General features: G+C 34.2%; 3 protein-coding genes across 3 annotated transcripts; all 3 read left to right on the top strand.

The window, feature by feature from the left end:
* The first annotated feature begins 13970 nt into the window (after positions 1–13970).
* LOC128553350 (uncharacterized) lies at positions 13971–18150 on the top strand. The gene is made up of 2 exons (XM_053534489.1): positions 13971–15749; positions 16230–18150. Exon 2 carries the CDS (start codon positions 16684–16686, stop codon positions 18148–18150), a length of 1467 nt encoding a protein of 488 aa, XP_053390464.1. The 5' UTR covers positions 13971–15749; positions 16230–16683.
* A 114-nt stretch (positions 18151–18264) lies between these two features.
* On the top strand, positions 18265–18984 carry LOC128553349 (histone-lysine N-methyltransferase, H3 lysine-79 specific-like). The gene has a single exon (XM_053534488.1). It carries the CDS (start codon positions 18265–18267, stop codon positions 18982–18984), a length of 720 nt encoding a protein of 239 aa, XP_053390463.1.
* Positions 18985–19013: 29 nt separating this feature from the next.
* LOC128553348 (uncharacterized) lies at positions 19014–24227 on the top strand (the record flags this gene model as incomplete). The annotated part of the gene is made up of 1 exon (XM_053534487.1): positions 19014–24227. A coding segment is annotated over exon 1 (5214 nt), but the record flags the coding sequence as incomplete, so codon positions are not given.
* Positions 24228–24432: the final 205 nt, after the last annotated feature.

Genomic DNA, 24432 nt, shown 5'->3' with positions numbered 1-24432 from the left:
ACTCACAAGCTTACAAACGCATCCACACAAGTAGGAAAAAACAATCAAGTACCGTCTTGGGATTCAGCTGCCAAAACAAAGAGGAGCCACGAAAACTTACTAAAAGTAAAGGTGGGATGCAAAAAGTAGCATAAATGCAAGGGAAAGGAGAGGGCAAAAGGGGTATTGTGGGGCAAAGGGAAAACGCTTACAACAAACAAGAAAACGCAACGCTACACACAATATAAAACAGACAAAACAACCTGTTGAAAATAGGGGCACCGCCTTGGAACGGTCAGTAACCTAAATAAAGGAAACTAAGGGTTTAAACGCGTTTAGAGCATGACAACCTCGCACTTACCCTATTTTCAACAAGTGAAACAACACAATGTAAATAAAATCCCCGCTGAGAAAGACTCATTAGTGCAAAAGTAACAGGTAAATAAAGCAAAACGTAAAATTAAGGTAAATTTAAGGTACAATTACACCAATATACTCAACAACTTGTCTGAAGTCAGAGCAACAAGAGCCTAACTTTTAAGGGCACGACTCAGAAAACTGTAAGCCAAAAATCAATCAAATAAGGATGAGATTAAGTGCATAAACCGGTTTAAACTCGCCACCATAAACCGGTTTAAACTCACCACCATAGACCGGTTTAAACTCCCCATTAGTGGTTTTTGTTGCTGACCGTTCCAAGGTGACACCTCACTGTGTTCTTGTATTTGTTCGTTTTGTCCTTGTCTGCGTGTGCGTGTGTCCGTGTGCTTGGTCAAGGTTTTTTCTTTTCTGTTATTTTTTTTTGTTTTGGAACGCTGCTTTCTCTGATGTATATTATCATTGTTTTTTAAAGAAGTTTGTACAGCTATACTTCCTTGTTTTATATCTTTGTTGATGTAATATGGCATCTTTTTATGCATTCATTAGACTGATATCGGCTGCATGAAACATGTATTGTAATTGTTGTTGTCGCTATTTCTTAATGTAAGCCAAGGACGTTTTCAACAATTGTCTAGAAAAAAATGAAGTTTTTTTTTATAAATATGGCTTTTATTTTCATCTCATGCTACGAAAAAAAAGCATTTTTGACTTTTGGATACACCTCTCGTGAAATATTTTATTTGCATAACGTTCGAAGAAAATAAAAGTCTTATTCATGAAAAAAGCTTGAATATCTTCTATGCAATTATATTCACCTTGTGTATATGGTCAACTGGTACAATAGATATTAAAAGTATTTTATTACCTCGTTTTGTCTGTGGAAACGCCCGGTCAGATTCATCTGGATCACGAGATTCGGCAGTTTGAATGTCTGGTGGTACAGTAACAGTTACAGGTTCTGTTTCTTTTTTTATGTTGTTGTCTTTGTGACATTTTTAGATGATCATATCAAATGGAAATCACAATAATTCTGAATTCATATGACATAATGAAGGGAAGTTTGTAATTTAATAAATCATATGTAATCAGTAACCTTATATTTCATTATCGTTACGCTATAGTAAGTTCCGTATGTGTAAACTTTATTTTATGCTAACTAATGAAATACTGTATTCTATCAGTTAAATATTTTTATATCTCATCACTCACACTGTGAAAATATGAAATCTATATTTTCACACTGTGAGAGATATAGCCGCGCCCCCTCATACATTGTGTATGAATTTAAATTATTTGCTTAAAACAGGATGAAAATTGTAGAAGCACTTTGTTCTTTATAGTATATTTCTCGATTCAAATTATTTTACTTAATGAGAATTTCATAATATTATGCAGCAAAAAATAAAATAAAATGGAACTTTATGTTGTGTGCGTCTTTCTAACGTCACAACAGGTCTGACGTCATGTCTGTTTACGCGCGTCTGTTTCCCGCGCTGAGATTAAAATTGTTGCAAAATTCACATCTCAACGTAATTGAGCATAAAATAAAAAGAAAATTTGTTTGTTTTTCGTGAATATGGAATATATCTCACTGAGAAGTGAGAAAATTTCAAATATTTTCACGAGCGCGCAGCGCGAGTGAAAATGTGAAAATTCCATTTTATTTTATTTTCTGCTGCATAATATTACGAAATTCTCATTAAGTAAAATAATTTGAATCGAGAAATATACTATAAAGAACAAAGTGCTTCTACAATTTTCATCCTGTTTTAAGCAAATAATTTAAAATTCATACACAATGTATGAGGGGGCGCGGCTATATCTCTCACAGTGTGAAAATATAGATTTCATATTTTCACAGTGTGAGTGATGAGATATAAAAATATTTAACTGATAGAATACAGTATTCAAAATTCACATCTCAACGTAATTGAGCGTAAAATAAAAAGAAAATTTGTTTGTTTTTCGTGAATATGGAATATATCTCACCTCAAAGTGAGAAAATTTTCACATTTTCACTCGCGCTGCGCGCTCGTGAAAATATTTGAAATTTTCTCACTTCTCAGTGAGATATATTCTATATTCACTCAAAACAAACAAATATCCTCTATGTATTTGTTTTCACAGAAAAAAATACAAGATATATTGTACTGGTTAATTTTAATAATTTACCCTAAAAGATGTCATACATTTTGATTTTACACTACAAAACGCACATACACTACAAAACACACATACACACTTAAACTATCACAGATCGTTTTACCTTTTAAATATGAAGTCTGAATCAGATGCAGCACAGAAAAATATAGATACTGAGATGCCTCTCCACGAAATCTATATATTGCCATACATAGATATTAAAGGGCAACAAAGAAAACAGTGACGCTGGAAATTCATCCAAAGAAGGTATTAGATCTAGGTGTATAATTAAATCAATTACTGAATTTCTGAAAATTTCTAGTAATGTGCTTTGTAATTATTATGAACATCGGCTTTTGACGGACATTCAAACATTATTTAGTTAGATAATATTTATATTAAACATACATGTAACACACATTCAAAACTGTCACTTAAATACTGAAAACTAGTGATTATGCCTCTTAAAGCGGTTCATGGCTTCTACTATTTATCCCAGGTTGTTTGTTTATTTAAAAATGTGTTTATGTGCCTTCTGCATTTAATATGCAAAAGTTATGTCTTACATAGCTAAACCATGAATAGATTTATTTTCTACCACTTAGTTTGATCTTATATTAACATTGGTTTGCATTTGTCATTTAAACCTTCAGTTACATTTGTATTCTGCATCTGATTTAGTGAAAAGAGTTTCACCATAAATTATTGAAAACATCTGTTCTCAGAATAAATGCAGATCAGCGGCGTAGTTTGTGTTTGTCGAATCCAATTCTTTAACAGTTACCGGAAATACCACTTCAATTATCAGTTGAGTTTGGAACCTTTCAGCACAAGATTTGGTCTACTGTAAAAAAATATTATTTACCAGAAAATACTACATGTAACACTCTTTGTTGTTTATGTTATTTTACCGTCTTGTCATCTAATTCCTGTTCTGTCGGTTCTTCGGGCATGTTACCAGGATTCCCTTGTTTAAGACATTCCTCTAGGATATCAGCCTGGTAAAGCTGGTTGCTATTTTGAACACTGATTTCCATAGAGTAGGAACTCGAATTCTCTATTCAAATATATTTATGAGTATAATACGCATTTGTTTAAACATTCAGTAACAACGAGTGTGTTTCATTATATCCTGTAACCATTTCCACTACCTATTGTACTTACCTAAGTTGTTTGAAGTTACAATGTTAACAGCTTGAAGTTAACATTGCCATAGTAACAAGCTTTCGGCCTAGGTGACGTTTTGTATTTTAAATGTATATAATAACAACAATAACTGTAAATAAAATAAAATCGTAATATGAGTTAATACTGATAATAGATCTGAGGCATTGACAACGGTCAGTTTTAACTGTCTGAAATAAACAACGTTTTCTCTAAGGCAGTCCTCTTTGCCCTGACGTTAATATTATTCACAGGAAATCAAAGCAGACAAGACAATGAATAATTTGAGAAAAAACACGGGAAACACTGACAAAGGTGAATGAATAATCGAAAAGAAAATTGCTCTTTTAAACTGAAAATGACGAGGACATTTTACAATTATCATTAATACTGTCAATAAATTGATAAGGCATACCATACCATTAACTATTCTTGTAACAGGAATAGAAGTGGATATAATTTAATGAGGGAAATCAATAGTATTGTTGCGGGATTCAAACCCGGGTCGCCTTTTTGGCTCAGTGGTTTGAGCATTGGCCTTCCGTCCATGAGACCTGGGTTTGAATCCCGCCTTAAGCACTTAGGATATTTTATCATTAAATTCTATCAGCTTCAATTTTTGTTGCGGCATTAAGTCGTAAGAATATCTCATTTAACTATTTCTTATAGACGTAAAGTTAATCGGTTTAATATATTAAAGAAGTTGCTGATCTGTGCCGGGATTCTTACCTTTTATTTAACAAATGATAAAAAAAGAATTAGAATATTAAATAACAACTTCAGATTTACCATAATTATATCACATTATTTGGTACAAAATAAAGATATCTTCATTGCTATATGGTTTTCCGATGTATTAAATTCAGTTGTCTGAAATAAAAACTGTAAATAAATAAAATGAACGATTGTAAAAATTAAAGTTGGTCAGGTAAAACTAAAACACTAAAACTGAAAATAATTCTGACAAACCTGTATCAAAACATTGACTAGTCCCATCATTTTTAGTTCTATTGTATTACCTAAATGTTTTGACAACGCGTCTGCAATGAAGTTTGTACTATTTGCAATCTCTTCGCTGCCGCACAATGATATTAGCTGTTTCATCCCCACTGGCGAAGACACTGTTATCGGAAGCCTTACGCCTCTTTCTTTCGGTTGTATGGATTCGCCTTCAAGAGTAAAGAATACCAATATGATAAAAACTATGAACTATCCTCTATTACAAGCGTATCACAAAACGTTCCAAACAATCCAGCCATACAGCAATCATGTCTTTAACTTCCGACAGTAGTTACTCTCTTAACAAAACTATTTATCTCACCTCTTACAAGTTTCTTGCATTTCTATTGGTCAATAAACGTCACGTGGAGACAGGATATATTCCATATCCTGCTAGTATATTTCAGATATGAATTTTGATCAAAACAAAATGGCTGCCACACTGCTGGCGTAATTGAATCAAGTCAGATTATTTATTAGCTCCAACGATAGTGTCGTTTCCGAGAGTAAATTTAGTGTATTCTTGCCGATTTCATTCTATATCTAAGTTGAGGCTCAAGTTTGACAAAATAGCCGTAAAAGCGGAATAACTCTGTATGGGATAACGAACGTGGAAGTTAAATAGACAAATCATCGTGAAATAAAGGAATTTACATATTTGGTACTCAGCAGTTTGCTGAAGGATCATTTGATCTACGTTCAAGATAAATGATTTAACAAGAAACGGGATGAAAGTCGAAGTATCAAGATATTTATGACATCGTGATATCCGGTAACTTTCGAAGAGATGGAACAAGAAGATTTTTTAGTGTTTCTAATCTAAACCAGTTCATAACCTGTGTAAATGAGCTTTTGTGTTTTGTGATTTAATCAAAACACAGGTCATTGTGCATTTTATGGCTGGTGTAAATCAAGTAGTGATGACCAAACAAATGATTTGTGGGATTCCAGTCTGCACTGTAAGTAGCTTTGTTAATTTACAAAATGTGTTGATTATAGCATGTAAGTAAAGGGTAGTCGGCAAGATAAAATCGTTACACTGCTTGTTGGTGACAGGATACGGGATATACGCTGTCTCGAAAATCCATATCGGCTCGAGCGAGCGAAGCTCGAGCCGATATGGATTTTCGAGACAGCGTATATCCCGTATCCTGTCACCAACAAGCAGTGTAACTAATAATATAAAGGCAGTTCCAAATTATTCAAGATAGTTCACAATTCTTGTGCCCTGTATTTCCCTTTTCGCTGCCTAACATCAAAACATATCGGATTTACAGATTATGTGTTCCGCACTTTACCCTACGGTCAACTATCATTATAACAAAGGGGCCACCATGGCCGAGTGGTTAAGGTCAATGACTTCAAATCATTTGTCACTCACCGTTGTGGGTTCGAGCCTCACTCGTGGCGTTGAATCTTCATGTCAGGAAGCCATCCAACTGGCTTACGGAAGGTCGTTGGTACTACCCAGGTACCCGCTCCTGGTGAAATAATGCATAAAGGGGCAGCTGTGGACTACCTCAACCATTATAACAATTTCTGCTTTATACGCTTCCATAGTTTCAAAGTTATTTCCGGTACACAACTGCACAAAAAACTTCCCATCAACTGGATCTTATACACAATGTTGTTTGCAAATCATAAAGAGATTCGAGCTAAGAATTTCCTGATTTGAGGTCTTGTGCTCTGCCTGGCGAGCTTACCAGGCTTAATATCAAGTAAAACAGCCATCTATTATTCATAAACGAAATTAAGCATACATGCTGAAAACCGTTGAATAACAATAAAATAAAGAAGTGGAAAACCACAGGTCGCCCAACACGACATAAACGAAAAAGTTGCAGGCTTGGTTTGACTGAGCCTGTTCATGAATGGTAGTTAAAGTACAAGCTACCGCATAAGCCTCCAGTACTTGAAGTCGCTGTTGTTTAAATATTTCACTAAACATGAACTAAAGAACAGTCAACTATTATTTGACTGTAAAATACATAGACAAGTATTTTTATGTACGAACATGTGTTCCATTTTCAACATTATTATTCTGATAAATAAAACAAAACATACTTTGTAAATTTGATATAACCCAGGCAGTCGATAGGTACAACACCATAAACTGTTAAGGCTGTGTCAAAATAGTATCCAAGCTCATTTGATATATTAACAAGCGAGTCGTGACATCTTTTACTCCCGAAATAATTAATCATGTTTAGCAGTAATTTTGTGACGGGCAGGTATTCTGCATGCAGTTTTGATTGTGATGTTTTTAACACTCTGTGACTTTTGATGTCTTCTAATATCTTCTCTGCTTCTTTCTTCACTTCAGAAAAATCTGTAGTTTGTATTAATCTGTCTAACGTTTCATGCCAGTGAGTGTTTCTTCATCTTCTCATTATTACCGAGAGTAATCATCTTAAGCTCCAGTTCTGAAAACGGGTGTCAACTCTACAGTGTTTAAAATCGATTTTCAATACAAAGTTGATGAATTACAAAAAAAAAAGATATCGTCTGTTGCATTTCAGGATTGCATTAATGCAAGGCAAAACTATTTGATGTTTTGTTACAGTAAACATATATATACAAGTTTACACCCTTGGTGTATTAAGGCAGCCAATATTCCATGATTCTTAAAATAGTTAAAATATCTAAGAGTTTGATTCTGTTGTCTCTAATAATATAAGATTAAGGGATTAAAGAACTGCCATTTAAGCAGAAGTAGTCTGTATGGATAAAAGTTGACTCAAAGTCAAGACAATGCCGTTTTCCATACATGTGTTTACATTATTTTGATAAATATGCGCATTTGCATCAATTATTTTAGAGATGTTTTCTTTGTAGTAAAAATGATGGTTTACATTCAAAGATAAATAAATATAAATATCAAATTATAAAGATGCTAGCGAAAACATATTACTAAACAATTCAGTTCCTGAGCTATACAGGCTTTGAAAAGCAAACTATGTAAAGGGTAAAATGTCCGCGAGTCAGTTCGTTCTCTCTCGTTCGTATGACCTTTGACTAACTAGCAATTTGATACATAGTTATATACCTTAGTTAATACTTCTAGTTTTGGGATGCTTATTCAAAGGGACCAAACACTTATATAAACGAACTTTTAGTATCATTTTTATGCTCTGAGTGTACCTCAAAAACCAGTAATCCTTGTACTATCATTAGTCTATCTTATAAAATATCTGAAACTCATTCACCTTTGGTGGGTGATAATGCACCCACGCACGCACACACAAATAAAAATATATACATGGCGGTGTGTGCGTGCGTGCGTGCTACATGCGTATATAATATACGTGTATGTGTATATAAGATCCTCCGACAATATAAAATGTAACCAAGCAAATATAGTAAAAGGCTCGACAAGAAAATATAACAAAACTGAATCCAAGTATCGGGAAACTTAAAAAAAGGTTTGTTTCTTTTTATTATTCTGAGAAAAGATGTATACCTAACAATTTTTGAAAGGTCCTTTGAATCTCTATACAAATAAAACACAACTAATCATAGTACGTATAGATACAAAAATATATAGCTCAATATAGGAAATAAAGTATCGTGCCGATCATCAATATTTGAAAAAGGCTTAACGGTAGGACCGTCTAGTCAACAACTTTTGTATTGCTGTATTTATAAAAGTATTACATACGCTATGACATGCTATAAGGAACCAATTCACAGACTAATAATATCTGTACTCAAATTTATTTTATAACCTTAGAAAAGCAGCGACAGATGGTTGTATCCCGCTAACAAAATAAAAAGGCTATAAGATATAAACATCATTTGTTTAAGCCAGTGACACTTTTAGTTTCTTGACTAATTCTTCGACCTGTATGTAAAGATATGAAAATGTTCTAATTATAATACACTTCAGCTGAAATAATGTTCTTGTTCTCTCTCAATATTGTACAGTTTGTAATGTGTTTATGTACGTTCGGCATTTTTTATGATAAAATTACATTAAAAAATCACTCTGCAGTTCATTGCTTTTTAGATAAATATATAATTAAACTTTGTTCGCTCAAACTCTACAGGACCAGCAAACTTTGCTCTTTATTGGTAGTTTGAGCCATTAAGCAAATATACATTATAAAGGAATTTTACTGGGACAAGAAGAAAAAATGCAACAATGAATGGTGATTGAATTGTCCGCGCTTGATCGCACAAAGTTCAACAGTATTTAGTCGTTTGGTGGTCATTACCTGATCCTGCAACTCAGTCAATCCCTTGTGCCATTCTTTTAATTTCTCATCATACTTATTCTCAGCACTGGGATCTAGTCACTGCACGCTATACTTTTCGATCCTCTCTTTAATGTGTACTACGTTCCGAGGAGAGGTTTGTTGTTGTAATCTAAGGAATATGACTGCCACTTTCTGCAACTAATCGTCAAATCGCCACTTTGGCAATCGTGCCTTCGGATGATGACCAACAATAACATTTCTGATTGTCTTCAGACGTATAGGTCAGCAGCTATAGTCTTGTCTTTGTTTCTTGGTGGATACTTCCATCCTTTCGCGGGAGGCAGTAACTGTTGATTAGTGAAAAGGTTTCTTGCCAGAGTTATTAATATGGACACATCAAAATCACTTAGATCAAGAGGATTCTTCAAAACATGTGTACCTTTCTGCAGAAGTGACGCACACTCTTGTTCATTTAGGATATGATCGGTCTTCAGTTTAATAATACCGTTTTGGTTTGCTTTAAGAAATGTCTCAGCATCTTTTCCTGGTGAATGATATACTAGATACAAGACGCAGAGATAGTATGCACTTTCCTCCGGATCGTCAGACATAGCTCTTAGCCTCATAACCTGTAAAACAAGCATTTGTAGTTACATTTATGATCTATCCAATAAATGGATTTGCAGTTATGTCTGAGAAATTTCATTTTCTACTATTGAAAACGCAACTACTGACAAACAGATTTATTATTTTTCATCAAAAAGACACATACAAAGACACATATCTGTATTGTATAGGCTTAGTGATTTACTCCTTGTCCTATTTTACAAATTTACCAGTAGATGTATATCTTATATAAGGTTATATTTACAAATATTCTTTAAACTTTCAACTCTCAATGGATCCATGCAAATTGAAAGTGTATCATACACTGAACTTACTTCGCAATTTATGTGTGTTATATAAATATAATGAAATATTTGCAAAATATAGAAATACGTTCTGTAAAGTTCAGGATATGAATTTTCCAATGCCATATCTTGAAAATGATTTTCCCGGAGGTCAGTATCGACTTGCTTTGTTGGCCATATGACTACTAGATTATTGTCATTTATCGGAAGATATTTTATGGGTGCAGTATAACCTACATTGTTTATTTTGCAGATGAACGACTCTTGTACAGGGAGATGGAGAGAGATTACAATTTCTGTTGAGAGTCAGTTACAAGAGACCAAACGAATAAAATCTATTCAACAAACAGTTTTGGATAAATAAAAAAACAGCAAAAAGCTTGTTTAAAAGGGCAGTAATAATTCAGTGAAATCGGAAGTGAACTCAACTTTCCTTGAAACATTAATACAACAAGGTGCAGTACAAACTTGAACAGAATCTAATAATTATTGTAATTATGTTAAACTATGAAAAAGATCAGCTCTAGAAAGAATAGCAATACATTGAAAAAGAGAAATTAGCTTATACGCATAGCCGATACTTCGAAAGGACAGTGAAGACAAGTCTAACTTGTCTACCTTCGCTTTTTAGTTGTGCACACGGCATTGCAAAATTAATTACTTACAAATTATTAACTAAGATATGATATCAAGTGGATATTGTTTTAGTTATTATTGACAGCTTTAGTAGGTCAGGGGAAGTCAATAATTGAAAATCAAATAATAATTTTTACACAACTGAAACTGTAAAACAATGAAAATGAACATAGGACGGACGTTTAATAGTTTTTCTTAATAAATACAATGGATGAGAACTAGGTATATCTTTAAAATGATACATTCATAAACACAATATAATACTATATGAAAGGCTACCGCATGTATTGTCAACAATTCTTTGACTTGGGAATTAAATTTTATCTAGTTAAGAAATCAATGCGTGCGATTTGATAATTTTACAATACGTCAAAACTGGATATCGGATATAAATTACCCAGCAGGCAGCTATAGAGGGGATGGCACGTCTATGGTAACAGAACATGACCACTCCTTTTTATAAAATTCTGAGTACATCTATTTACTATGTCAAAAGAATGCAATCTGACGCGTAATTTGAATTGATCCGACGCCAACTATTAAACAGAAACATAAAGAAAAAATGTTGAGCAAAATATATTCTTGTTTGATCCATAGTACATAGGTTATAATGTCAATCATTGTTCACAAAATATAAATTGAATCGTTTTATTTCATCAAGCTGTACCAGAGTTGTTCGGACTCCGAAACTAATGAAACAGATATCCACTACTGCTTAACAATTATTTTAAACATGTGAAAATAAGAGTACAACACTTGTGTCGTTATGAATAAAAAAAACAAACGTTAACCCCTACTATGCCAGGTCAGACCATTCTTTCTGTGATTCTTTTGGAGGCAGAAATAATAACTTTTATCTGTGACAGTATAATATATAACATTTTTGTAGCTAAATTATTTTCTAATTCGACTGACAAAATCGGTTTTTATTTCATATTTATAAACATCACATGTCACCTTTTAGGTATAAGGTTTCTGTATATTTTAAAACATTGTATTATTTTGCACTTTAGTAAATAACATGTTTCAATCACAGTTACATTTGTATTTGCTCTTTATCGGCGAAGTTTTAGGTACTCAGGACCTTGAAATAATAACTGTAATCCCAAAAAGCTTCAATCGCTTAGTATCGACATTATATTTCACAACAGCAAAGATTTGTTTTATTCATGTTTAGTGAGGTGGGACTGAACGCTAATTTGAAACAAAAAAAGCTAACATTACTTGTTCAACTTGTCACTGTGTATTGAAAAAATAATATACAGTGGAACCTCCCTAATCCGCACCCCTCTAATCCGAACACCTCACTAAACTGAACAAATTATTTGGTCCCATTTTTTCTTATTCATTCTCTATTGTAAAAATACCCTTGTAATCCGAAACCTCTCTACTCTGAAAACCGAACAAACTTTTAAGATTTTTATATCTAATTACATGAAAATCTACCCTTCTAATCCGAACCTTAGACACTGTCTCAGATGTAAATCTTGCTCTCTTTTGATATGTTTGAGTCTGTTTACAATTTTAACTATTACTCTTTATAAAGGTGTCAACAGCAATAAGGCCCAAACACTGGTAATCAAAAGTCATGTCAGAGTTTTGCTTTGTACAGATGTATGCAATAAGCACAGGTGTGAAAGAAGCAAGTACAAGTAGTTTGTTTCAATAGAAATATGTAAGAATAGTCATAAGTGCAATGAGTACTGCTAATGTAATAGATCCTTATTAATCTGTACCTTCCTCTCATATCTTTGTGCAATTTGTTCATTTAAAGCAGCAAATTGATTCACTGAAAGTGGTACTAAATCGGATCATTACTCTAACTGGACAAGTAAAATATTCTCCTTTAAGCTACTTTCTGTGAATGTAGGAGTGGTGAAAAAAGTGTTTACAAGTGATATTGAGAAGTTGAATTTACATAAAATTTACATAACAATGTTCAAAGCAATTAATCTAATAATTTAATATTTTTTATTAGTCTTTCTACAAAGAGATGAATCTACACATCATGTGTAACAAATAGCATACTTTTCGGTTCTAAAATAGAAACCTTTCTAATCCGAAAACCCCTCTAATCCGAACTTTTTTTCTGGTCCGAGTATGTTCGGATTAGACAGGTTCCACTGTACTTGATATTGGTGAATGATTCATGCATACGAAATTTTCAATAGAAATGTTTTATGAAATTATGTCAATGCAAAAATCATTTCATAACGAGCTTACTTTGAGGTTCCAGCTAATATACACATGATTAACATGTATGTGTTTGTATTAAATAAAACAGAATACTTTAAAAACTGTATAAGTAGGTGTTATTGACAAAATAATGTAAATAATGTACTAGACAAAAACATATTTACAATGTCAAGTCATTTCTTAAATACATCCTGGCTTTCGGAAATTTTAAAAACAGCCACATTTGTATATTATGGGGATAAGACCACTGATCATGCATGCTAGCTCCTGGAGCGTAGGTACGTATTTTGAGTTAACACGTTTTAAATACATATATTACGAATTAAGAATTCAGTGAAAAGTTTTGAGATATCCTTTTCGATTGGATTTTTTTAATTAAGAAAATGTCCACTCTCGATTTCAACCAAGGACAAATTGTTATTATGATATATGTTTTCATTACATATCAATTAGATATTTTGATAAACATCTGTATTAGTTTAAAACGTTAAAAATAAACACAAAAACTTTCATATTTACCATCGTTATAAAATTACCTCGCCATTTTAGCCTCAGGTATTTATAATGCACTGAGTTTTTGCGCATTCGTTAGTGCAATGTAGGGTACGCTTAGTGGGCAATATAGTTTTTCAATGTATTGACGATTCTGTGCTTTTTATTAGCTCACCTGTCACATAGTGACAAGGTGAGCTTTTTATGATCACGCAGCGTCCGTCGTCCGTCGTCCGTGCGTTCGTCCGTAAACTTTTGCTTGTGACCACTCTAGAGGTCACATTTTTTGTGGGATCTTTATGAAAGTTGGACAGAATGTTCATCTTGATGATATCTAGGTCAAGTTCGAAACTGGGTCACGTGCCTTCAAAAACTAGGTCAGTAGGTCTAAAAATAGAAAAACCTTGTGACCTCTCTAGAGGCCATATATTTCACAAGATCTTCATGAAAATTGGTCAGAATGTTCATCTTGATGATATCTAGGTCAAGTTCGAAACTGGGTCACGTGCCTTCAAAAACTAGGTCAGTAGGTCTAAAAATAGAAAAACCTTGTGACCTCTCTAGAGGCCATATATTTCACAAGATCTTCATGAAAATTGGTCAGAATGTTCACCTTGATGATATCTAGGTCAAGTTCGAAACTGGGTCACGTGTCGTAAAAAACTAGGTCAGTAGGTCAAATAATAGAAAAACCTTGTGACCTCTCTAAAGACCATATTTTTCATGAGATCTGTATGAAAGTTGGTCTGAATGTTCATCTTGATGATATCTAGGTCAAGTCTGAAACTGGGTCACATGCGGTCAAAAACTAGGTCAGTAGGTCTCATAATAGAAAAACCTTGTGACCTCTCTAGAGGCCATATATTTGATGAGGTCTTCATGAAAATTGGTCAGAATGTTCACCTTGATGATATCTAGGTCGAGTTCGAAAGTGGATCACGTGTCTTCAAAAAGTAGGTCAGTAGGTCAAATAATAGAAAAACCTTGTGACCTCTCTAGAGGCCATATTTATCATGGGATCTGTATGAAAGTTGGTCTGAATATTTATCTTGAAGATATCTAGGTCAAGTTCGAAACTGGGTCAACTGCGATTAAAAACTAGGTCAGTAGGTCTAATAAAGAAAAAATAGGAAAACCTTGTGATCTCTCTAGAGGCCATATTTTTCATGGAATCTGTATGAAAGTTGGTCCGAATGTTCATCTTGATGATATCTAGGTCAAGTTTGAAACTGGGTCACGTGAAATTAAAAACTAGGTCAGTAGGTCTAAAAATAGAAAAACCTTGTGACCTCACTAGAGGTGATATTTTTCATGGGATCTGTATGAAAGTTGGTCTGAATCTTCATCTTGATGATATCTAGGTCAAGTTCGAAAGTGGGTCAACTGCAGTCCAAAACTAGGTCAGTCGGTCTAAAAATGGAAAAACCTTGTGACCTCCCTAGAGGCCATATCTTTCAATGGATCTTCATGAAAATTAGTCAGAATGTTTGCCTTGATGATATCTAGGTCAAGTTTGAAACTGGGTCAGGTGCGCTCAAAAACTAGGTCATTAGGTCTAAAAATGGAAAAACCTTGTGACCTCTTTAGAGGCCATACTTTTCAATGGATCTTTATGAAAATTGATCAGAATGTTGACCTTGATGATGTTTTTATCTTTTCAGGATTCTTCAGTTGGAGTGGATCGTACCCGATCTCTGTCCGAGGAAGAAAAAAAAATATTTATTAGAATTTCTGCATTGATGGCAGAAAAATCATGTTTGAAATGCGCTAAAATTCTGCAAAAACAGAATTGTACCCATTTCTCAAATTATTGACTTGCAATTGTTAATAATACAATCGCAGGCTTCAGCCGTACCGGGTAGTATAAGTGCCATTGGTAAAAAAAGATTGCTAAATTCTGTGGATTGAATAATTTTGTTGCTATCTGTTCTTGTATTAACAATTTTCAAATAAAAAGAACAAATTCAGATCATGATCCTTACACAATAAACACACATTTCTGTTAAAAATTACCAATGCTAAAAAGGGCCTCTTCCAGGGAGAACACTTCCTTGTTGAACATGGTTATCACTTTATGTTTTGCTTTATTTCTTACATATCCGTAAATTTCTTTGAAAGTAGTCTACTGATATACTTTGAGACATATTATAGATTAAAAAGTATTTTCCTGTCATTGTAAAATAAGTTCCAGTATAATCATAGCTTGTAAATGGACTTTGTGACCGCTCTAGAAGCCATATTCTTCAATGCATCTTGATGAAAGTTGCTAAAAATATTTGTCTTGATCTGTGAGCTCAGTTCAAAACTTGATCATGTGTGGATAGCTGAGCGATTCAGGACCATTATGGTCATCTTTTTGTAACATGTCATCAATCTTATATTGACTAACAAACTTTTCTTTTTCTTCTAGTATCAACTTGAGCCTTCTGAAAACATTCTGAAGAAATTCTTTGTGACAATTTATTTTTATACATTATATTTATTGTGTTATATATTGTGACTGAAAAAACTGATAGTGACAGATTAATATAGTGAAATTAGTGATTAAACAAATTGATAGTGACAGTAATTCTAGTGTTGGAGGAGGTGACCTGTTTGTGGACTTCAAGTATTTGATTGAGAGAGCATAAGATAGGGGACTTTCAGGAGTGAGGTAATATAATTTGAATGCAAACAGAAATATTTTTTCTATTCCATGACTCCCTGACTCACAGTTCTCTGATATATGTTAAATAACAGGGTCAGTGCTCAGAAGAAAATGTATGGTAAAGTTAAGTTGGTATGTTGGTCATTTTAACATGTAAAAGCTTGTATTTAGTCTTATGATAGTTGATATCTGCTTTAGACACACAGTGCAAGACCTCAACTGTTGGTAAGATCAAGGTCACTGTTACTGAACACCAAGTTTTTATAGACTAGATGACACTTTGTCTTTTCCTGTAAAGGTTCAGTACTCGGCTAATTTGTCATATAGGTTCCAACCTTTCTTGTGTGAGGCCTTTGGAGTCCAAGCTTATAAATAATTATTGTATAAAGTTTAAAACATTTCTCTGCCAGCTTACATAAACCTTCATAAATACTTGTATAATTGAAAAAATGTCTTTACTATATTTACTGTTACATTTGTACTTAGGATGCCAAAATTAAGGAAGAAGTCCTGTAGCCAAGCCAGGAATGCTAAAACTGCTCGAATGAGAGATAAAAGAGAAGCAGATAGAGGAATTGACATGGGTGTTAGGTAAATGAACACCAACATGTTTTGAAAACTATTGAGTCCTTACAGTTGTATGTTAGCTTTATTTCACTTATGGCAGAATTACTACAACAATTTAGTCTGAACTTTATTACTCACTTTGAGAGTTACAAGTGTTGTGTAATTTTGTTGGAATGTACAAGTGTTGTGTAATTTTGTTGGAATGCCAAGATGTTAATGTTGTTAATTTATGATTGCGGCACCCTGTCACCATTTGAAAAGATAATTATACCTTAAAAATTTGCAAAAACATCTTGAACAAACAGCTATAGGGAAAGGGGTGGGTTATTTCATTGAAGGCTGTAGTTTAAAATTAAGCTGTGTCCTGTTCTTTATGTTTTTCATTGTAAAGCATTTTGAGTCAGACAGAGAAGTCTTTCTCAAAATGTACCTTGTTTTTTACATTTTCAGGTCTATGGTTGAGTTGAATGGTTCTGAGAAGAGTGATGCAGCTACACCAGATGAGGGTCGGGATGACCCTACAGGTCCACTGTGGCCTGTGCCTAATGTCGCGTCTGCGTCTGGGCCATCTGGTATGGGTACAGATAGGCTCTTTGGTCTATCTGTGCAGGGCACTGGAAAGCAGATGGGGGTCGATGCCTGCCTCTCTGAGCCCTCTGGGCCATCTGCGCTGGAACTTGCATTGATTGATATTGATTTTGAGCAGGGCACTGGAAAGCAGATGGGGGTCGATGCCCACCTCTCTGAGCCCTCTGGGCCATCTGCGCTGAATAGTAGATTGATTGATACTGATTATAAACTTGATGATTTGATTGATGATTTGCTTGATGACTTGCTAAATGATTTACTGAATGATTTGCCAACTGATATGCTTGATGATTTAACAAGCTGTATGCAAAATATTTCTTGTGGCATACCAAGTGACTTGCATTGTGAAACCAGAAAGGAAACTGATAAAACTCTCCAGTTTGATTGTACTATGTTTACATCTGAAATAGAATCATCTGTTTTCTCTGTTTGTGAACCGTCATATGTTGCTGCACCAGTTTTCAATATACTCTCAAGACCAGCAGGTTCTGATGTATTTATCCTGGGCTCATTTCATCAAGGTGAAAATATTTTCAGTGTAGAGTCACGTGGCAGGCAGTGCACATTAAATGCTATGTGTTCCTTGATTCATGCTAATTATTCAAGGTTGAATTGCAGCAAAGACTTGGATAATGTTCTTTTAGATGGGGATTCATTATATAAGAAAACTGTACAAGAGCTCCAAAGAACAAACAGATTTAGGAATTTCCTGTTAAATTTTGATGAACTTCCAGTCCATATTATTATCATGAATAAACAGATTTCTGTTACCAAGTTAGAGGTCATCTCTGGTGTTTGCACACAGCAGTTTGCTACAATGAATTTGCCTTCTTTTTATCAGTCATTGGATACTGCATTTACCAAGTCCTCTTACTTGCTACTTATGATGGGATCAGTTTGTTCAGCTGTGTTTAAGAAGGAAGACCAATATTTCTTTTTTGATTCACATTCACATGGTCTAACTGGGTTGTCCTCAGAAAATGGAACATCAATACTTATTTCGTTTCATCAGTTACAAGATCTTGTTACATACATGTATGCCTTGTATGACAGTATGTTGATCGACATAACACAGCAATTTGACTTATTGCCTGTACGTTTTTCCAATGTTTATTGTGAACCAACAATGTGTTTAAGTGAACAGAATGTTGAATCAGTCAATGTTGTTGCTGGCACTCCTGGCTTAAATGAATGGAAAACTGTGACAAATAAGAGGAAAAAGAAGTCTCCTAGTCATCATAGTACTGCTTGAGAAAAAGAAACATCGCCACAAGATTCAAACTGTGATCCAGATGTAACACTCATAGGCAAGTACTTCAAAGATCAAATGCAAAGAAGTAAATTAAAGGAAACAAAAAAGCAAAAAATGCCTTCAAGAACAATTTACATGAGAACTTACATGCAGAAGAAAAGACAAAGTGATGAATTTAAAAATAAGGATAAAGAGTACACTCTTCAATCAAAACACAATGCCAGACAGTCTGAAGAATATCAGAAGAAAGATAGACAGCGCTCGCTTCAGTCAATGCGCAATGCCAGACAGTCTGAAGAATATCAGAAGAAAGATAGACAGCGCTCGCTTCAATCAAAGCGCAATGCCAGACAGTCTGAAGAATATCAGAAGAAAGATAGACAGCGCACGCTTCAATCAATGCGCAATGCCAGACAGTCTGAAGAATATCAGAAGAAAGATAGACAGCGCTCGCTTCAATCAAAGCGCAATGCCAGACAGTCTGAAGAATATCAGAAGAAAGATAGACAGCGCTCGCTTCAGTCAATGCACAATGCCAGACAGTCTGAAGAATATCAGAAGAAAGATAGACAGCGCTCGCTTCAGTCAATGTGCAATGCCAGACAGTCTGAAGAATTCAGAGAGAAAGAGAAAGAAAATGAGAAGATGTTGAAAAGAAGGGCGAGATTAGTTAAAGAATTTAAGCTTTGGGAAGCAAAACAAAGAAGAGAGAAACGAACAAGTGATGACATTAAACAAAGAGAACTTGAAATACAAAATAAGTCAAAGAGAAAATCAAGATCAAATCCATATAATTTGGAAGAGAAAGAATTGCAAAACAGCAATGGAGATTAGATGCAAGGAGTAAAGATGCTGAAAAGGTTATGGATAATAAAAGGAAAGTTTTGAAGAGAAAAGATGCTTCTTTATCTGAAGCTGAATGCTTGCAAAAAAAGAGAAGACGGTGCGGACAAGATATTGACACTTGTATTGATCGTTTTCAAGAAAGAATATCACTTGGGCCTGTATATATATGCAGTTGCTGTCATCAAACATGGTTCAAACACAGTGTAACAGAAGTAAAGTATTTAATTTGCAAGGAGAAAGAAAAATATATAACAGGGGTGATATCAGTCGATAACAAAGAATGGGTTTGTAGAACATGTAAATCTAGCATAAACAGTGGTAAAGTACCGAAATTGTCTGTTTTAAATGGGATGAAGTGGCCAGTTAAGCCAAAGGAGTTGGAACTTTTCTCATTAGAAGAGCGTTTAATTGCTTTACGTATACCATTTATGCAATTAAGAGAACTCCCAAGAGGTCGTCAGTTGTCAATTAAAGGAAATGTTGTAAATGTACCAGTTGATAATCAACCTGTTGTAAATGCATTACCAAGACCTTTTGATGAAAATGTTACGGTACCAGTAAAACTGAAGAAAAAAATGTCTTTCAAGTCATGTGCTTTCTCTGAAAATGTAAGACCCCACAAAGTACTTGTTGCTTTACATTGGTTAATGAAAAACAGTGATCTTTATAAAAATGCTAATGTTGAAATTGATGAGCATTGGATCGAAAGCGTAACAGCAAACACTAATGAAATTTTGAATGAATTCTTGGAGTCTCAAGTGGAAAGTTTAAAAAATACCAGTTATGAAGACTTTGACTCTTGTATGGCTGACCTTCTGGAGGAGTATAAAAACGACCAAAATTACAACACTTTATTGCGATCCTGTTTTCAAACATTAATAAATCATGCATCAAATTTTGACGTCGAGGACTTTGAAAATGTTTCTGGTGAAATTCTTGACCATTATACATGTGAAGAAAAATCAAAATATCAAACTTCAGACAGTACAGGTAATAGTGAAGAGCTGTATGATTCAGATGCAGAAGAAGTCGCACAGGAAAATGTTGGAAATATTGACACTTTACTAGACGATGCCAACCTGGAAAATCGAAACATGACATTTACATTTGCACCAGGGGAAGGTCAACAACCACTTAGCATATTTCAAGACACAGATTCGGAATATCTTTGTTTCCCAAGCATATTTTGTGGTAAAAGGCGTCCTGAAAACGAAGCAAGAATTGTGCGAGTAAATTATAGTGACATTGCAAAATGGGAATTAAGAAGCCAAGACAGAAGGGCTGCTAATTGTGTGCCAAATATATTCTTTAAACTAAAAAAGATACAAATGAAGCAGCTGAATGATAAAGCCAATCTTGCTGTTAGAAGATGTCGAACAGGTACAAGTAAAATGACAGCAGCTCACGTAATAAACTCTGAGTACATTGATAATATTGTCAGAAATGATGAAGGTTACTATTTATTTAAACAGCTTAGAAACTCACCTGCTTATTTGGAATCTCGAAAGAAAGATGTATATGCAATGCTAAGACAGTTAGGTATGCCAACATGGTTCATGTCATTGTCTTCTGCTGACACTAGATGGATTGATCTTTTGAAAATGTTAGCTACTTTAAATGATAAGGTCAACTATTCTGATGAGCAAATTGAAGGAATTTCATGGGAACAAAAGATTAAACTTATTCAGTCAGATCCAGTCACTTGTTCTAGATATTTTGACCACAGAGTACAAGAGTTTATTAATACAGTTCTTAAGAGTGAACACAAACCACTTGGAGAAATTGCTGATTATTTTTACAGAGATGAATTTCAGCAGCGTGGGTCTCCACACATTCACATGATTGTATGGGTAAAGAATGCACCAAAATACAATGTGGATTCCATTAATGATTTGATTGCATATGTGGATCAGTTTTTGACATGTTCTATCAATAGTCCAGCTGTTGGTTCTCTTGTAGAAATTCAAACTCACAAACATTCTAGAACTTGTAGAAAAAGAGTAGATAGAATTTGTCGCTTTGGTTATCCACTACCACCTCTTCCCAGGACTATGATTTTGAACCCTCTTGAAACTGACAGAGACAAGTACCATAAATTATATCAACAATTACAGAAAAAAATGAATGATGAGAAAGATGGATACAGTATGTCATATGACAACTTTTTGACAGATGTTGTACAAATGAGTGAGGAAGATTACATCAAATGTATTAGAAGTTCATTGAATTCACCAAAGGTATTTTTGAAACGTAATCCAAGTGAAATACGTGTGAATTTATATAATGAACATGTGTTGAAAGGTTGGAGGGCAAATGTAGACATACAGTTTGTGCTAGATCCTTATGCTTGTGCAATGTATATAGTGTCATATATTAGTAAGTCTCAAAGAGGTATGAGTAATTTGTTACATGCAGCTGCCAAAGAAGCAAGGAATGGGAACTTGGACATCAAAAGACAAGTGAGACATATTGGAAATGTGTTTTCAAATAGCGTTGAAGTTAGTGCTCAAGAGGCAGTTTATTTGGTCCTTCAAATGCCCTTAACCAAAAGCACAAGAGATGTTGTGTTTATTAATACATCTACTCCAAATGAAAGGGTGCAGTTATTAAAACCTGTGTCCATACTTGAAAATTTGCCAGCTGAATCAACAGATATAATGTCGGACAATGTTATTAAAAGATACTCAAAAAGGCCGAAAGTATTGCAGCATTATTGTTTAGCGGATTATGTGTCACAGTTTGAAGTGATTTATCCAGATGGAAATGGAGACTCTGATGAAAGAAATGATGATGAAGATAATATGGAAATAACAGATGATGAGGAATTAGAGGAAATTGAAACAGTTATAACTTTAAAAACTGGAATCAAAATTAGACGTCGTCAAAACTCAAAAGTAATTAGATATGTAAGATTTAATCGCAAAACAGATGAAGAAAACCATTACAGAGAAAAACTTCTGTTATTTCATCCGTGGAGAAATGAATTAACTGATTTGCTGCCAGCAAATTTCAATACATACAAAGAACACTATGAGTCGTTGAAAGAAACAGTTGACCAGAAATGCTCTTATTATGAACACCATGCAGAAGAATTAGAAATTGCTAGAGATTTAGCAGAAGCAGAGTATGATGCATTTGATGAAATTGCTCCTGGAACTCAGCAAGTAGAAGCCGAAACTGCTGAAGAAGAAACTGTGGAGTCAGAAACATTTATGTATTTCAATCCTGATAGAGCAGTTGAGCACAGGGAATATGATATTGGCATTGAAATTGGATGTTCTGTCAGTGCTCCACAGATAGTTACAAATGAAAATGTTCTTTCTGACGAAGACTATAGATCTTTATTGCAATCATTAAACATAAAGCAGAAACAATTTTACAATCATGTGATCCATTGGGTAAAAACCAAACATGCGTCTTTATATACATTCCTCTCCGGTGGTGCTGGTGTTGGCAAAAGTGTAGTTATTAAAGCATTATATCAGACCTTATACAGAATACTTAATCTTAAAGAAGGTGAGAATCCTGATGACATAAGAGTTCTTTTATGTGCATACACTGGAAAAGCTGCATTTAATATCAATGGTTCAACCATTTCATCAGCCTTCAAACAAAAATACAAACAAGCAAATCAAACATTAACATGTGATGCTTTGAATACTTTTAGATCAAAGTATAAGAACCTGTCAGTTGTGATCATTGATGAAATATCAATGGTAAGCAATGGAATGCTAAACTTCATTAATCAGAGACTGCAAGAATTGAAAGGAACAAGAACACCATTTGGTGGTGTAAGTATAATTGTTGTTGGAGACTTGTTCCAATTGAAACCTGTGAGTGGTGATTGGATATTTAATGATTTAACTCATGATGCAGCAGCTCTCTCAATAAACCTGTGGAAAGAACACTTTTCAATGTATGAATTGACAGTAATTATGAGACAAAAGGATGATTTGAAATTTGCAGAACTTTTAAACAGACTAAGAAGCAATTGTTTGACAGATGATGACAAAGTTGTTCTAAAACAGTGTGAAATAAACACAGATGCACAAAATTACCAGAAGGACTCACCACATTTGTTTGCAGAAAATTATTACATGCATATATTCAATGAAAAAATTATCGATAGTTTAAACACAGAGAAAGTTTTAATACCATGTCATGATTCTGTTGTTTTTCCAAAACTATCAAACGAAAAGCAGAAAGAAGCCATACAGAGATTGCCAACAGAGCCAAACAAAACAGCAAATTTACATTGTCAATTACTTGTTGTTGTTGGAATGATTTATGATCTAACAGTTAATGTAGACACTGAAGATGGATTAGCTAATGGAGCTTCTTGTATTGTAAAACATCTAGAATACAAGCAAGTAGAGACAAATCGACCAAGTGTAATATGGGTGCAGTTTGATGAGGCAAATGCTGGAAATGAAACGAGGATAAAATATAAAAACCGAGGATTTTATCATACAGAAATAAGTCATAATTGGACACCAATATTTGACATTGAAAGGTCTTTTACATACAACAAAAAGACATTTGAAAGGATTCAGTTTCCTTTGCAACCGTCTGCTGGGCGTTCTGTTCATAGAGCACAAGGTACTACGTTAGAAAGTGCTGTAATTGACCTGTCTCAGCGGAAAACACGGAAGGTTCCACACCTACATTATGTTGCATTGAGTAGAGTTAAATCGTTAGATAAGCTACAAATTCTGAATTTCAATGAACAAGCTTTACAAGTTGATCAAAAAGTAAAGACAGAAATGGACAGGTTACAAAATAGTGCTAGACTGGAGTTGTGCTATGTTCCTTTAGAATCAGTGGATTCAGTATTAAAAGTAGCTTTCAATAATTGCAGGTCTCTACATAAACATTTCAAGGATGTCAAATATGATCACAGTCTAATGTCATCACATATATTTGGTCTTGCTGAAACACGGTTGTGCTTTTCTGATACTGATGCTGATTATGATATAGATGGCTTTCACCTGATACGAAATGATCAGTCATCACAGTCACCAACTCAAAGACCTTCACATGGAATAGCTGTATATGTCAGAAGTGAACTGAATATATCTTCATATTGCTCATTTAATTCAGAAAATTTTGAATTCACAATTGTGAAGATTGTGCAGGGTAATCAAGAAGTGCAGATTGTTGTGTTATACAAATCTCCAAATATGTCTGACAGTATCTTTCGCACATTCTTGAGAGATGAACTGTTACAAAGAGTAAGTCTGTCAACCCCTATTGTTATTTTAGGTGATTTTAATATTGATGTAGCAGTTAAATCTAGACCTGTTCTACAGTACTTATCAGAAAGGCTGGTGTGTGAACAACTAGTAAATGAACCAACAACTGATTATCTGACAACTTTAGATCTGATTTTTTCAAACCTGGATGCTACAGTTGGAACAGTGGAAACCTATTGGTCTG

This window comes from Mercenaria mercenaria, unplaced genomic scaffold (assembly GCF_021730395.1).
Source record: "Mercenaria mercenaria strain notata unplaced genomic scaffold, MADL_Memer_1 contig_3726, whole genome shotgun sequence".
Lineage (NCBI taxonomy): Eukaryota > Metazoa > Mollusca > Bivalvia > Venerida > Veneridae > Mercenaria > Mercenaria mercenaria.
This window is presented reverse-complemented; position numbering and strand designations above follow the sequence as displayed.

Bases quoted from the DNA above. Each gene is read 5' to 3' on its own strand.
- LOC128553350 (XM_053534489.1), top strand. From the start codon at position 16,684: ATGTTTTTCATTGTAAAGCATTTTGAGTCAGACAGAGAAGTCTTTCTC.
- LOC128553349 (XM_053534488.1), top strand. From the start codon at position 18,265: ATGCCTTCAAGAACAATTTACATGAGAACTTACATGCAGAAGAAAAGA.